At 50.9% G+C, this 14860-nt stretch overlaps 4 protein-coding genes across 4 annotated transcripts, besides 3 other annotated features; all 4 read right to left on the bottom strand.

Moving 5' to 3' along the window:
- Positions 1-14860: part of a sequence feature (sequence corresponds to BAC RPCI93-10K10) that runs on past both edges of the window.
- On the bottom strand, positions 3175-4764 carry Tb927.8.7290 (hypothetical protein, conserved; the record flags this gene model as incomplete). The annotated part of the gene is made up of 1 exon (XM_842465.1): positions 3175-4764. The coding sequence occupies one exon, from the start codon at positions 4762-4764 to the stop codon at positions 3175-3177; it is 1590 nt and encodes a 529-aa protein (XP_847558.1).
- On the bottom strand, positions 5347-6090 carry Tb927.8.7280 (hypothetical protein, conserved; the record flags this gene model as incomplete). Its single annotated transcript, XM_842464.1, has 1 exon — positions 5347-6090. One exon carries the CDS (start codon positions 6088-6090, stop codon positions 5347-5349), a length of 744 nt encoding a protein of 247 aa, XP_847557.1.
- Tb927.8.7270 (hypothetical protein, conserved) lies at positions 6557-7774 on the bottom strand (the record flags this gene model as incomplete). Its single annotated transcript, XM_842463.1, has 1 exon — positions 6557-7774. One exon carries the CDS (start codon positions 7772-7774, stop codon positions 6557-6559), a length of 1218 nt encoding a protein of 405 aa, XP_847556.1.
- Positions 7855-7882: a sequence feature (AT_rich).
- Tb927.8.7260 (kinetoplast-associated protein, putative) lies at positions 9934-13020 on the bottom strand (the record flags this gene model as incomplete). The annotated part of the gene is made up of 1 exon (XM_842462.1): positions 9934-13020. One exon carries the CDS (start codon positions 13018-13020, stop codon positions 9934-9936), a length of 3087 nt encoding a protein of 1028 aa, XP_847555.1.
- Positions 14003-14023: a microsatellite.

Below are 14860 nucleotides of genomic sequence, written 5' to 3'. Positions count from 1 at the left end.
AATGGGATCAAGCTGACCAATAATGGTAAAAGAAAAGGATGTAAAAAGGGATGGAAAAACCGGGGATGGGAAAAATAGGGGTAGCAAAAATAATACGGAAAAGATACCGGAAATAATAATCAATCCGGTGCTGGGGGTAGGGGGACACAATAATATATGATTGTAGGGAGGAAATATTCAAGCACACATAATGGGAGCATTTGCTTTTGGTACAAATATTGTGATGCTGTTAACTGGAACGCTTGGAGCACTTCACTAAATCAAACTAGAATTGAAAGCGATTAAATTCACTTCCGCAATATTTTAGTCTTGATAGGAAGGGTGGAAAATGCTTGAGGGATATTTTGTGATGATGGAAGCTATCCGAAGGGTGGATGATTTTGGATTTTGTGCAATGAGAGTGCACCCTCTTTATCCTGTAACAGAAAAAGCAGAACGTCAGGACTGGTTATTTTGAATGAGTGTGTCCCTATCACGGACGTTGACTTAGCTCAAACGATACAACCTAACACATTCTACTACGCACGCCATCTGCACTTTCAAAATAATGAAAATAACGGTGGCGATAAAATTGAAAGAAAGCATTTCAATCCCTCCATCTGCCTTGTTCTTAGTAATGAAGGTGCAGTACGCGCACACAGATTCTTTCACTGACGTTTCTTGCAATTTAATCATTATCTTATACGGTCGGTGTGATTCACCTTGTTTAACTTTGTTATGATGTTGGAAGGTGTAAGTTTGCTTTCGGTTAAGAACGTCTAATCTTGTTCCGGGGTTGTGTTTTATGCTTCTGAAAGACCAGAGTGAGGGTAAAAGATTGCCTATCCTGCTTTCCACCGTACGCTCGTATGGCGGGTACGTTGTGTGAGGTAGAGTAGTTGTTTCTATGCTGATACCTTTTTATTTTGTTTGATCTTCGGTTACCAAACGATGGGTAGAGTGCCACCCAACGAGTCGCTGAAGAGGTACGTCGTTTGTGTAGTGGCGCATTTGAGCAGGAACACAAATTAGTTGCGCACCGCAGTGATTTTTTCTTTTTTGGAAATCTATTGGCCAAACACGACCGAGGTGATGCGCATGGCCGATGGAACGACGATGAAACGGCAAAGGCACACACACACACACACATATATATTTATATATGATGGAACAGAGGGACCGAAGTGAAGCATGGAAGGATAGTGGCTTGGACAGGGGATGCACGTTCGTGGGAAGTGATGGGCAGAAAATAGCAGAGCATTTATTGCACCCCAAGAGACAGCCACGGGGCACTGAAGATTGCAGTGAGGTGTGGCGCGACACTTTCGTCTTTTTTTTTGTTCATCCGCTAGAAGTGGTGGGGAACCTTAGCGGGGGCACGACAAACGGTTTACTCGTAGGGCTGTTGGTCTGTACCCCTCGAATGTGGCGGGGCCTGAAGTTTGTGTTGGAGCTGTTGTTGGTTGTCGCCACCTTGAGCCCATTCCTTCAACAGTAACTACTTCCCACCCGCATTCTGACTGAGGAAGGGAAAATTGAAACGACCGAAAGTTGCCTGCCGGATTTCATACATTTAGTTAGTTCGCATATGTAGAGGGAATCGGCGTTGGTACTGCCGGGCAGAAAAATATCCGCACTGTTTTTTCTTCCCACTCAATTTGAGATTTTTTTTGCATCTTCTTTTTATTTTTCTTCCGCACAAGCTGTTACCACACTCTTCCGTCTCGTGGCCAGTCGTTTGAAACCTCCGGAAACTTCTAAACCCGTTACGGTGAGAGAGGTGCTGTTGCCCACTGTTGTGTACTTCCTTCGCGATGCAGTTTAACATTATTCGTCAGTTGAATAAGGCGGCAGCCCTCGCTGTTGTGAAGCGTTCCCCTTGCGACTTCATCCATAACGTTCCGGTCCACTTCGGAACCGTCAACTGATCAATTGAAAGGACCCGGTGCCACGAGGGCGATTAAAACTTCAGACGATTGCGGGTGGCCGTCGCTGACTTCGGTACACTTCCAGGCGGCGGGTCAACCAACCGTCAAAGTTGACAAACATGTGAGAAAGCGGGGGTTCCGTTTGTGGCTCGTGCGCAAGGGTGCCGATGTACGGGGCATATTGCCTCGTTTCAATGCTTCCGTGAGCACAATAAATGTGGCCCTTCCCAACGGCAAAGGAGAAGAGAAAATGGGGGACGCACCGGAAGCTGTGGTGACAGAAACTCGCGGCTGCAACAGAGACGTTGGTTCCGCAACTCCAAGAGGAGAGGTGAGATGGACTAACACCACTGGAGTGTACAGATGCGGGAAGTGTGGAAGCGAAGAAAAAAAAAAAAAACACAGCTGGCCGAGGCTCCGCCCAAACACAACTGAAACTCCGTCAATTCACCGTCGGCTTCCAGGTAAGTTAACGCGCAGTTTCATCGTTAAAGGGCTGCCATCGCAAGCTGCACCATGTGCGCGCTTGATGCCCAACTTGGTCCATGGATTTCTCCTCCTTTCCAGATGTTCAACTACTAACAATTACACGTGTAAAGGTAACGCCGATTGATGTGTTTCCCCCGCTAACTCGTCTTTTCGCATTGGCGCACAGCAGCCAAGAGGCCAGTAGCTTATTCAAGTTTGGGGAACCGGCGCTAGTGGCCGGTGATTTTAAGTTACCGGATGCCACGGCCATTTCCTTCAGCGTGTGTGTGTTTCCTTAAAAGAGAGAGCGTTGCCTCAACATTCAACCGAATCGCCATCCCTTATTTTACACCCCCTCTTGGAGCCGGAGGAGTTGACGCCATGCCTCACTGGGGTTGGAGTGGCAGTTGCTCATGAAACCTTTTCCTCACCAATAGGCGGTGCGGTGGGATAAAGTGTATATCACTTAACTTAAGTCAACTCTACATGTCATCGTTACGGTCCGGTGCCTTTTTTCTTTCTTGGTGCATGTGCTGCCAAGCAGTGTGCCTCGTTACCGTTTCCCCTCAAGCCAACGCAACGCCGGGTCGAATTCGCGCATGGATTGTCCATACGGTACGTGCAAAACCAGAAGAACATAGCAGTCCACTGCGAAATGCAAGAAAAGCATGACAACCTCTCCTCTAAGCCGAGGTGACATGTAAAGTTCAGGTGCTGCAATGGTATCCAGTCGTCAGCGCCATTTTTCTTTTTCCCCCAAGCCACGGAGGCACTTCCTAATGCACGATGTTATACGTCACTAACGCATGCTCCGCAGAGCAGCGGCGGCCCCACGACGCGACGTGGGCGCTGGTGGTGGTAGTTCTATCGGCTTAACCTGTCCTCCATCATCGTAAACCTCGTTGTTGTCAAACAAAAGTGTGAAACCTGCCCCGCACGTGAACCACGGCAGCGCAGCCGTTTGTTTTCCTCCCGCTTCATACGGTTTTGAGGGGAAACAGACGGGTAGCAAGCCGTTGGCGGTAAATGCTTTAGCGAGGTTCACCTCCTTCCCTTTTTGGGACCTACGAATGTTCTGCAGCTGTCCCTCCGCGTTCGCACCGAGACCCGCAACGCAGCCATTTTTATAAATGACCAGCAGCGTGCTCGGTCCTTGCACGAGCCGTACAATGTCGAAACCAGTGTGAGCCTCGCTTCCCTTGTCATCCATCCATCTGGTTCCACCTTTCTTTTTGTTGTGCTCCATCATTTCTGTTAGATAATCAATTGCCGGCTGCTGGTCAACTAGTTGAAAGCGTGGTGAAGGTACTTGATACCCGTAGTCTGGCAGAGCTCCCTGCACGAACAGCTCATTTTTACGGCTTGCGTAAACCGCCATGGAACCCACGCAAGCGATGTCCTTGATGCGTATGAGCTTCGGTTGAGTGGGCCCTCCGTGAACCCTACCGGGTACAACTTTGCAGCCCTGTTGAAAACTGCGGGTGAGAAGCACCGGCGCCGGCTCAAACACGTTTGCTGGCAATTGCCCAGCATTTGTTGCTCCACAACCGTAAACCCGACCATCGGCTGTAAGGAAGAGTGTAAAACTATTTCCTGCCACGGTCTTAACCACTACAATGCCCTTCTCTTCGAAGAAACGGATTGGTGTGGGTTGCATAGGGGACACGGTGGAGCCAATCCCCAACTCACCCCACGTGTTGCTGCCAAACGAAAGAAGCTCCCCCGAAGAAAGTTGCAGTATCGTGTGATTGAAGCCGCATGTAATCGTACGGATAACGTTCGTATTCCCGCCCCACCAGGCAGCAGTGGGGTCCCACTCTGCGAAGCCTCTTGATGCATCAACTTGTTTTTTATGTCCTATGCCCAGCTGTCCCATGTGATTGTTGCCAAAACCAATAGCGCGACGGCCACCCGGTTGGTACACAATGGTGTAGTTGGATCCACAAGCAACACTTTTGTTCCCTCCCGCGAAGGCACCGTCCAAATCCACATACATTGGTGCTGCGCTTACGTGTTGATCAGAATGTTTCGCTAAGGGTTGTTGACGGTTCTCACCTAACCTTCCTCCGCCTCTCACACTTTCTCCAGGCGCAGCTGACTGGCCGTATCTGTTCTCCCCAAACGTAATCAAGTTCCCTTCACGCGTGATGAGCACCACATGTTTGTGCCCGGCCGCGCCGCTTTGAATGTCATAAAACGGCTCGGGGGACGTTGTGCATCGCGGGACGCGCATGCGGTTCGCCTCCTCCTGTTCAAACCGATGGTATTTGACTAAATCCACTTGCGCTGGAGGTGGAAGGGACTTGAGGAAAACCTCAGCCATGGGCGAAGGGGGCATGCCACAAACGGAACCCATTCCTAAGATACGAGTGTGCAACCGACGGAGCATATTCTCCAAATGCACCAAACTTACACGGGAGAAAGGCTGTAAAAGGAAGAGGAGGGGAAGGGATAATGGGGTGTGCACAGCTGGACCGCACTCTCTCCCTTTCTTTCTACTGGACGGGAAATGAGGAATGACTTGAATGATGCGTGAAACAAATGCATGGTGGCGTTCGCATCGACAAGGGGGTTGCGAATTGTTCCTTGCGGGGTGATTTGTTGCCCAACGACGCAAAAGCGCAAAACGCAAAGAAGAATAAATAAAAAGTAAACAATCATTGACTATGACAATGTGTCGTACCACTGGTACCACGAAAAAGTGGGAGCGGGTGGTTGAACCATCAGTTGCCGCTACACGAATAGGGAGTCATCCAAAAGCGCAAATAGTTATTTGATGCGCATTTTGGTTGTAGAAGCAACGGCAAAAAAAAAAACAAAACAAAACATGAACAGTAGCCGAAAGGGTTCTTTTGTTTTGTAAAAGAAAAAAAAAGGACTGTTGGGTAGATCCCCCACCCACCTAAATCTTTGCGTGTTGGCTGGGGAAGTAACATTTTCTTTGGCACCTTTCGTGCAGATTTATCTACCGCTACTGAGGCTTACACCGCAGAAGGAACCTCGTTAGCGTTCGGTACTGATATACCGCCATCACCGCCAAAAGCACGATGTTTCCAATGAGTCCCGCTTGTATGATACGTGCAAGAGATTCATGCTTTACACGATCTGATTCCCCAACCAGCCGCAGCCGCTCCGTTGCAGTCGCCAGTTCAAATAGGACTGAGCCATGCTTATGCAACTCTGCCTCTACTTTTGCCTCAGCTGTCATGCTAGCCTGCGGGTCTTCCTCCAGTCCTTCGTGACGGAGGAACTGAAAAGACACCCACTTGGGCGAGCGGCGGGCGAAGCTGTTGTCAAAACAGACCGTAACCTCCGCGGGTAACCCATGCTTGGTTTCGCTTACAGTGGGAGCGGTGTAAGTCTGACTGCCCTCCGTGGCACGACGCCACTCATTGATGACGGTGGTTTGGGCGTTGTCTCGCAACGGCCGCAACTTTTCGCTGAAGTGCAGGCGCGATGTGTCATCCAGCGTTTCGAGTGGGGCAACGGTTGTTGCTGTCATGACGGCATCGATGTCGAATGACCCACCATCAGTAACGCGGAAGAGAAAGGCGAGGGAGGCACCTGCCGGAACGGACTCCACGAAACATTCACGGCTGTGGGGCTCTATCTTTGTGGCGAATGCCTCGGCTGGTGATGGGTGCGACAGCTGACCAACGGTGAGGAAAATGAAGAGGAAGGAGAAAAGGCGGCCGTTCAACGATGGAACAATCATCTTTCGATCAATGATGCACTCACCCGCCTTTACGTGAACGATAAACTTGTTGCTTGGTTGAATGGGACTGGAATGTGGCAATAACAACGGGGTGCTGTCTAGCTTTCCTAGCGGTTGCTTACCGTCGCAGCGAGTGAAGAAGAGGAGAGAGAAGGGATACAATGAGCAGAGATGCTGCTTAACAGGCCGGAAATACCCTGAATCAGAGAATACGCAATTCAGTAACAGTGGTGGTAACTCTCACAGAAACAGCAACAAAATTTATTAAATTGTCACGGGCACCAAACCCCGTGTGAAGTAACGGAAGAAGAAGTGGCAAAGCAAAAGGGAAGAAAAAGAGCGCAAGCAGGGTGAGTACTGTCTACCACCACTCCTAAAAGTAATTGCGTGTGACACTTAATCCCCTTTATATTTATCATTTTCTCTCACCTTTCTTCCTTTCCAGCTCTTCGGCTTCAAAAACACATCAAAACTGCTTCCCTCTGTTTATCTTCTCCTGAACCCGCTTAATACCGTGGAAGAAGAGGGAGTCAATAAGGCCGGTCACCGTGTAAACGCCACCGCCCACGGCACACAATTGCAACACCAGATGCACAATGGATGGATATGGGTGCGTACGCGTGACTGAGACGCGAATGGGAGAGATATCGTATGATATGAACACTCCCGGCACGACCAGCGGATCGCTGTTGGGGTTGTCCGTCTCGCCTTCCTTGGGGGCGGCCCAACTCGGAGTGAAGTGATGCGTGACGGAGTACTGGTTAGATTCCACTAAGTTCCCAGTGTTGGCCATTGAAACGACTTGGTAAAGCGTAGGCACAACTTTTACAAAATAAGTGAAACGGCCAATCAGTGGCTCAGATGGATCCTTCACCCCACGCGCGTTCACCATCCCGTCCATGGGGTTGTTTTGTCCTGGAAACCGCTCGCCAAACTCTAACGCATGTACAATATGACTCAAATTCAGTTTTCGTATTGTTTCCCCTTTAAAACTATGCAGGTGCTGACCAAAAAAATTGAACATACGCCCAGGTACGAAATGAATGTTTCCCGTCACTCGCGGAACACTAAAGGAGGCGTGCAAGTTACACCCCTCCGCAGACGCGCTGTCTGCCGCTACCTTCAGGCGCTCATGTGCACACTGCGCGATACTGACATCGTCTTCGTGGAACTCCCACTGGCGCTCCGCGAAAGCTCGCCGCACATCATCACAGGTGTGACAGCATTCCCCTGGGTTCTTCTCTGCCCCGTAGCAAGTTGGACAGTTCTCATTGCCCGTTTCATTACCATTCGTCGGCTGTTTCTTCAAATCGACCAGTTGCCGTGCCTTACCGAGAGGCTTCAGCGTACTTGAATCCACACGCACCTTGGCAGTATCCGTCACAACATTTTCTACATACTCACCAAAGGCATCAATGGCGTCCGCTGTCATGAGGTCGCACGGCACCCGTGGGAACGTAATGTTTACTTTCATGTGCATGATACCGCCGATATGCGGATCAACGTACATCTCATGCTGTTCCACGGTGGAGAGGAAATAGCGAATCTCACCCACGACGAGGAAAGTAATTATGAGAATGGACGCCATGGAGAGAACGCCACCAAGCGCCGTACGCTGCCGAGCATCCTGCTCGAACCGCGTGTCGAATTTCGGGAAGACATCAAGGCGGCTGAGGCCCTTCATGGTACTCCACAACTAAAGCAAAATGATGTTCCACCTAAGAAGTGTCCTGACAATACCGAAGGGTACGTAAGCGATCAAGCAAAAAAAATAAATAAAGTAAAAATAAAAGAAGTGGGGCGCCAAATGAGAGCCGTGCTAAGGGGTAATGTAGCATCCACTGGTGGGGCCTTTTATGGAGTGTGGCTGCACGGCAACGCACCGCACGCGAGGCGATAAAGGAACATCTGAAGGAGAAAAAACCGACGAGAAAGATGGTCAACCAAGAGAGGGTAAAAGTATCCTGTTAACCGAAAGATTGTACACTTTTTGTGTATCGTATGGCAATACCGCTCATTCGTCTGGGTGCCGAGGAAGCGCATCAACTCTAACTCACGCTTCCCACAGTTACACGAAACATGTTTTTTTTTTTCAACAACCCAAAGAAATTCATTCTTTTCACATGCACACAGAGAAAAGAACTCCAGCAAACCACGACCGAAGGGAAACGGGCCCCCAACATCCAGACCTTATTTATAGTTACCGCCGCAGCAAAATCACGTGATAGACATAGGTGCCCGTGCACACTTGACGCCGTTCAAAAAACAACTTCATGTTTTCCCCCATCACTCCATGCGTAGCATGTTTCACCCTGCCTTGATTCCTTCCACTGCTACAGCGGCAACACCTTGACTTTGTTAGCTCGAATGTCTTGCTCTCGGCATCTTTGGAAGTGCAACTAAAACTTCCATCCTGAGCTTGAGAGAGTTGTCGCAGCGACCGGAATCCCTCCCCCCAGATTGGCACGATATTTGGAATTCCCGTTGGCAAGGTACCAAACTAACCTGTGGGCCTTGCGACTCCCTTCGCTAGAGATACGCACAACCCCCCCCCCCATAATTTAATCCATTTGGCACGCAGCACATCTCTTATGCTGTGTTGCTCCCCACTACTCATCAGGTAAGTGCACGGGGCGTACGGCCTCCTCCACTTACGTTTCACTTCTCTCCACCTGGCGCAGTCCCTCAAAGTCGGTGATTTTGGCGCGAAGTGCCCTTTACTACGGTGCAGCAGATTCGACCATCAATAAAAGCGGAGTTTTGTGGATGAGAACTGCGTTTCATCACCAAATATCGATCAATGAGGCCCTGGTTGCGCTCGCTGCAGCGATACGTGGGAACGTACCAATACTGAATTCAAAAAAACCGGTTAATTTTTTTTATTGAGGCGTTCCCCCCACCATGGGAGAGCTGGTCTGGAAACCGGATTCTTGCGTGACTAGTTCTACTGCCGGCGTAGCCGGTTGCAAAGCTTAAGTTGTCAGCTCGGCCGTTGAAAGCGCTGATGCGCAGATGCTCTGGTCACTGCGCTGGGAAATTACCTGTAGTAGTAAAATAGAGCTACGGCTTCGGATTGCCTCCAATTCGGTTCCGTCGACAATGTGCGCATAATATAAACTAATGCGACTAGGAAAGCTGACAAACAAAGACGTGCGTCAGAACATCAGAGTTAAAAGGTCAAACGAACCAGCTTTCAAATGCTCCTGTTGTCGTCGATGCGATGCTGCCCTACCTAAATTTGCGCGCCTCTTACATAAGGCAAAATGAAGGCAGGATAGATTGAAATGTGATAGAATAAGCTGACACCATTGCGGTACACTGCTGATAAAAAGCACTCCACCCCGACCACAGCTGTCACGTTACTCATCAACATCGTTAGTTAGACCCACCAAAGAACCAAAAGTGAGGACGGGACCACGAACACAGAAAATGAAGTGATGTATGTTAACGCGGAGTTTATTCTATGGAATGTTTCGTAGTGTCTATAAGTATGTATACCGTATGCCCAAGAGTTAACGGCGGTAGTGCACACTCCGGGCCCCTCCGAAAGCAGAGTGCACGGGTCAAAGTGAAGCACGCGGGCGCCTTCAAGCCCGCAGTCGAAAAACGCGGCGTTGGTTACTCCGCAGTTTAAAATTGTTTACGATACCCTCTTGCCGACGCTAGGGTCCGCATCCTCTCACCCGAATAACAATAAGGACAGTCGGTGGCATCATTGGCTATGTAATTCGAACATGAGACCTAGGACTGTCGGTGATGATTACCTCAATGCGAGACGCATCTGGGTAGAGGCGAAAGCACCGAGAACGCGGATGTATCTCAGCGAGCATTCGGCTACTGACTTCAGTGCGGTTTTCTAAACACAAACTTTGCCAAGAGACTTTTCTTGAGAACTTCCATCACCTCGCGAATGTTATTAGCCTTTGTGCCATTAACTTCTTCAAGGAACCACACAGGTTTGGACTGATACATGCGCATAAAGGGGTGCATGCGGCGTGGGTCTGTCAGCCGATAGGTGGGCAGGGAACCGATTGCCAGCGTTTTGATTGTCCAGTCGAACCGCAGGCCAATATCCCACGGATCATCCAGGCTCTGGCGTCGCACGACTAATTGATTTTCGTCAAACTTCTCAATTGCAACATTGCTGTTGGGGAAGGTGAGAGCGCCGGCTATCAACTCTTCCTCCGAAGTGGATGCTGCACGTGCTTCTGAGGGAAGAATGGTGTTTCCTCTTGTGGGGACAAACGGCACATCCGCGGCACCTTGTGCAACAGCCGCCGCGGCAGCGGCTGCGGCATCGCTCTCCCTCCAGGCAGGCCTCTGATTACGTGCCAGCGCTTGCTTGCGATACCGTTCTAACTTCTTCTTCGCCCTTTCACGGCGCTGTTGTTCCGTTAGAGTAGTCTCGTTCCCCGTCGCGGTACGTGCAGCCCCATCCACGGCTCGCCCGCGCTCCAAATTCTCCTCTTCCGCCATTCTACGCGCTTCTTCTTCTTCTGCCATCCTTCGTGCCGCCTCCTCCTCCGCCCTCTTGCGTACCGCTACTTCTTCAGCTTTCTTACGCACCGCTTGTTCAGCCCTTCTCCTCGCCACTTCTTCAGCCTTCTTGCGTGCCACTTCCCGCTCAACTCGCTTACGGACCGCCTCCTCTTCTGCCATCCTTCGTGCTTCCTCCTCCTCCTCCGCCATTCTCCGCGCCTCCTCTTCAGCTTTCTTGCGTGCCGCCTCTTCAGCCCTCTTGCGTGCCGCCTCTTCAGCTTTCTTGCGTGCCGCCTCTTCAGCTTTCTTGCGTGCCGCCTCTTCAGCTTTCTTGCGTGCCGCCTCTTCAGCCCTCTTGCGTGCCGCCTCTTCAGCTTTCTTGCGTGCCGCCTCTTCAGCTTTCTTGCGTGCCTCCTCTTCAGCTTTCTTGCGTGCCTCCTCTTCAGCTTTCTTGCGTGCTGCCTCTTCAGCCCTCTTGCGTGCCTCCTCTTCAGCTTTCTTGCGTGCCTCCTCTTCAGCCCTCTTGCGTGCCTCCTCTTCAGCTTTCTTGCGTGCCTCCTCTTCAGCTTTCTTGCGTGCCGCCTCTTCAGCTTTCTTGCGTGCCGCCTCTTCAGCTTTCTTGCGTGCCGCCTCTTCAGCTTTCTTGCGTGCCGCCTCTTCAGCTTTCTTGCGTGCCGCCTCTTCAGCTTTCTTGCGTGCCGCCTCTTCAGCTTTCTTGCGTGCCGCCTCTTCAGCTTTCTTGCGTGCCGCCTCTTCAGCTTTCTTGCGTGCCGCCTCTTCAGCTTTCTTGCGTGCCGCCTCTTCAGCTTTCTTGCGTGCCGCCTCTTCAGCTTTCTTGCGTGCCGCCTCTTCAGCTTTCTTGCGTGCCGCCTCTTCAGCTTTCTTGCGTGCCGCCTCTTCAGCTTTCTTGCGTGCCGCCTCTTCAGCTTTCTTGCGTGCCGCCTCTTCAGCTTTCTTGCGTGCCTCCTCTTCAGCTTTCTTGCGTGCCGCCTCTTCAGCATTTTTGCGTGCCACTTCCTCCGCTGCTTTCTGTGCCCCCCCTTCCACACGCTTCCGCGCCTCCTCTTCAACTTTTCGACGGGCCGCGTGTTCAGCCCGTCTTTGGGCCACCTTTTCTGCCCTCCTGCGCGCCGCCTCTTCAGCCCGCCTCATTAAAACATCTTTCGCTGCAGCCCGCCTTCGGGCCACCTCTTCTGCTCTCCTCCTTGCCGCTTCCTCTTCGACATCCGTTCGTGCCTCCCCTGCTCCTTTATACACGACCTCCTCATCGGCTCCCCCGCGCATGACTGCTTTCTTAGTTGATTCAACCCTCACTCGCCTGTGCTCTCCTTCGGCTTCCCCTTGAGCGACTGCCCCGGTTTCCACCTGGTTTCGTTGCCCTTCTGTTTGCTTCCGCGCGGTTCCTTCCTCCTCCTCACCTGTTTGGTAAATTTCCGCATTTGCAGACGAGGGGAGAGCGGAGCCCCGCGTACGGTCCCCGATGTGGTTCCGCTTTGGTGTCCCTTTGCCACCGAAAGCTCTTCCAACGTTTGCAGTGCGCTGTCGCCCATAAGCGCTACCACCAACATATTTGTATTCTTCCGCTTGTGTTCCTGATTGTGTTTCCGAACCACTGTGAGAACCTGTGCCTAAAGCTTCGGGTCCTTTGGTGGCAGCTTGCGATGAATCTCGCTCACTGTTGCCGAAAATGGGCTTTGTGTCATTTAACTCCGCCGCCGGTGCGGATACTTCTGTAGTACCCTTCGGATAATTGGTGCTAAATGATCGCGAAAAAGAGCCCACTTGTCGCTTGACCTCGACCGCTTCGTCGTGTGCCGTGTCCTGAACTTCGCTATCGTCGCATTCCGCAGGGTCCTCGTATACCAAAGGTGCTGGCGGTGCTGCAACTATATTCCGGAGTCGCCGCTGTTCCTCCAGCGCGCTCACCACCGTCTGCGGGGCTGCGGCCCTAGTAAGAGGAGCAAAGGAACCTCCTGCTTCCAGTGCAGCTGTTTTCGCCTTCGGCTTGGATAGCCGCCCACCCACCTGGGCACGCCCTCTTGCGCTCCTCGTCGTCCTTCCACGTCGTGACCGCGTGGAAGTGTCGTGTGCACCATGCTTCGTCACTGTTTGTGACTCCATGTGTTGTTCTATGTTATTATCAAAGGCGCTTGAAGCAGCTTCCCGCTGCTCTGCTGACTGTTGTTGTTTTACTTCCTCAGATACTGACATTTCTAGTCTTTCTCCTTCACCCTTTACGGGCCGCAATTCTGAATGGTTTATGCTCACGGGTTGTGCATTCGGCGACGTAGGGTATGAGTAATCAACACCTTGTTGTGTGGTCTGGGCCCCATAAGAGTCTCCACACTGCTGTTGCTCCTCGCCCTGTGACGTCACTCGGGGATGTGAGACTCCGTGTTTGTGCGGGTGACCGTTGGCTTGCCGCTGACGATGGCGTCGTCGAGCGGTCATAAGTGCCTGCCACCACGCAAGGTTATGAAAAAGGGGTAAAAAAAGGCCTTTGAACTTCAGAGGCGACGGAAGAAGCAGGAAAAAGGAAATACGGGGATCCTGACAAACGAGCACTTATCCTACAAACAAATTTCTGTTACAGGTTAACTAGGGGTCGATAGGCAGGGCAGACAATTTGGACATTACAGAAAGCTTGCGCTAACCGAAACAACCACCAACAGATTTCCATCACGGCAGCAGTTGGGAGGCCCTGGCGGTGTACCGATTTGGCGAGCACTGTTGTATCCAGATCGTGAAGAATTTTCTTCCCATCCAAAACACAAAGTGACTGCACACTGATTTTGTTTCGCCTGAGTCCAACGACTTTCAAAATTCCCATTTCCGAGTATGTCAATGTGTCAAGCCGCTCCCTCAGATAGGAGGGGTGTCGGAAAGGGAAGGTGAAAGTTGTTGCCACCGCACCTTGCTGATATCCAATGCCGTTTGCATCAACCATTACTGCAATCCCAATGGTAGAACGACCCGCAAAACACAAAACGCTAAGACTTCCACAGTAAAGAAGGGCAGGGGTGTATTGGCTTCGCGTTAGTGTAAGTTGCTCTGACGAGTCACATATGTCAACCGCCAGCTCGCCGTCGCACCAACCAGCGTGCCAAGTGCATAGTGGATTGAGATATTCTTGTAAAGGCACGAAATATCGGCTTCAATCAGCGAAAAACATCAATGCTTCATCATCTATGCTGTCCTCCTTCACCGCTACTTCGGCTAGCGCACTCTCCGGATTGCTTTTCACCGTGCTACTCGGTGGTTCTGCTGGGGCAACGCTCCACACGCCACTTCTTTCATCCAAATACAATACGAATTGCCCCCTCACAGCTGTATCCACCTCCACGAGTCCGTCATCAAGGCGGACCTTATGCGTCATGTGGAAATGGGGTCGACTCGCCGATCAGGCCCGCTAAGAGCAGGTCAAAACCGAGACCAACAACAACAACAACAACAAAGAAGAAACGGAAGATAAAAGTAGGTGTGGTTCGTTTTATTTTCTTTCAAAAGAAGTATCGGTGAAGTTAAGAGACGGTGGCTGACCATGTGAATTGCTGTGAGCTAGAGGGTTCAATGTACGAAATGAATATTGACTGCAGTAGAGCAAACAAAGGGATGCACACTGCTTGCCTCCTTCGTCGCTTTTACAATCATTTGTTCTTATCCGTGGCATTGCGTCAGAGAGCAGTGACCCCTGGCACCACCACGTGGGGAAAATACAATCAATTGAATTTATACGCTGTGTTGATCTGGTTTTGCGGATGGCGGTTGTAAGAAGAAAAACAAAAGCTACATTAAAATGGCAAATAATGAGTGGAAACGCTAACAGTAGGCAATCCAGAAGTAACAATCAACATAAAATAAGAAGAACGCGCCCAAGGAACCCTTCAGTGAGATGCAGCACATTGCTATCACAGCACCCCCCACACCTGTGTTGGTGAGAGCGCGACATGAAGCTGCCTAGCAACTTAGTGGCATGTGAAACGCTGAACCCCATGCTGAAAAGCTGCATTCCAAGTGTTCGGTCGCGCGTGACAGTGTGAGAGACGTCCTTAAGCTGCGTCTTCAGCAACAAGCGTGTGCGGTCCTTGTCCGAGTAAGCGTAGGAACGTTGGTCTTGCGTACACTGGTCATGCTTACATACATGAGCATTCAAACCTATCATCACAGGGCAATTTACGGTGATAACACATTAGCACCACGAAAAGCGAGCACAAGTTGTAGCTGTACTAAAAAGGCGCCTCACACCATTCGGTTGCGCAAACTAAACGCTCTGCATCCCGTTGTGAAGGGG

Source organism: Trypanosoma brucei, chromosome 8 (genome assembly GCF_000002445.2).
Source record: "Trypanosoma brucei brucei TREU927 chromosome 8, complete sequence".
NCBI lineage: Eukaryota > Euglenozoa > Kinetoplastea > Trypanosomatida > Trypanosomatidae > Trypanosoma > Trypanosoma brucei.
The sequence above is the reverse complement of the archived record's forward strand: the minus strand, read 5'-3'. Positions and strand labels throughout refer to the sequence as shown.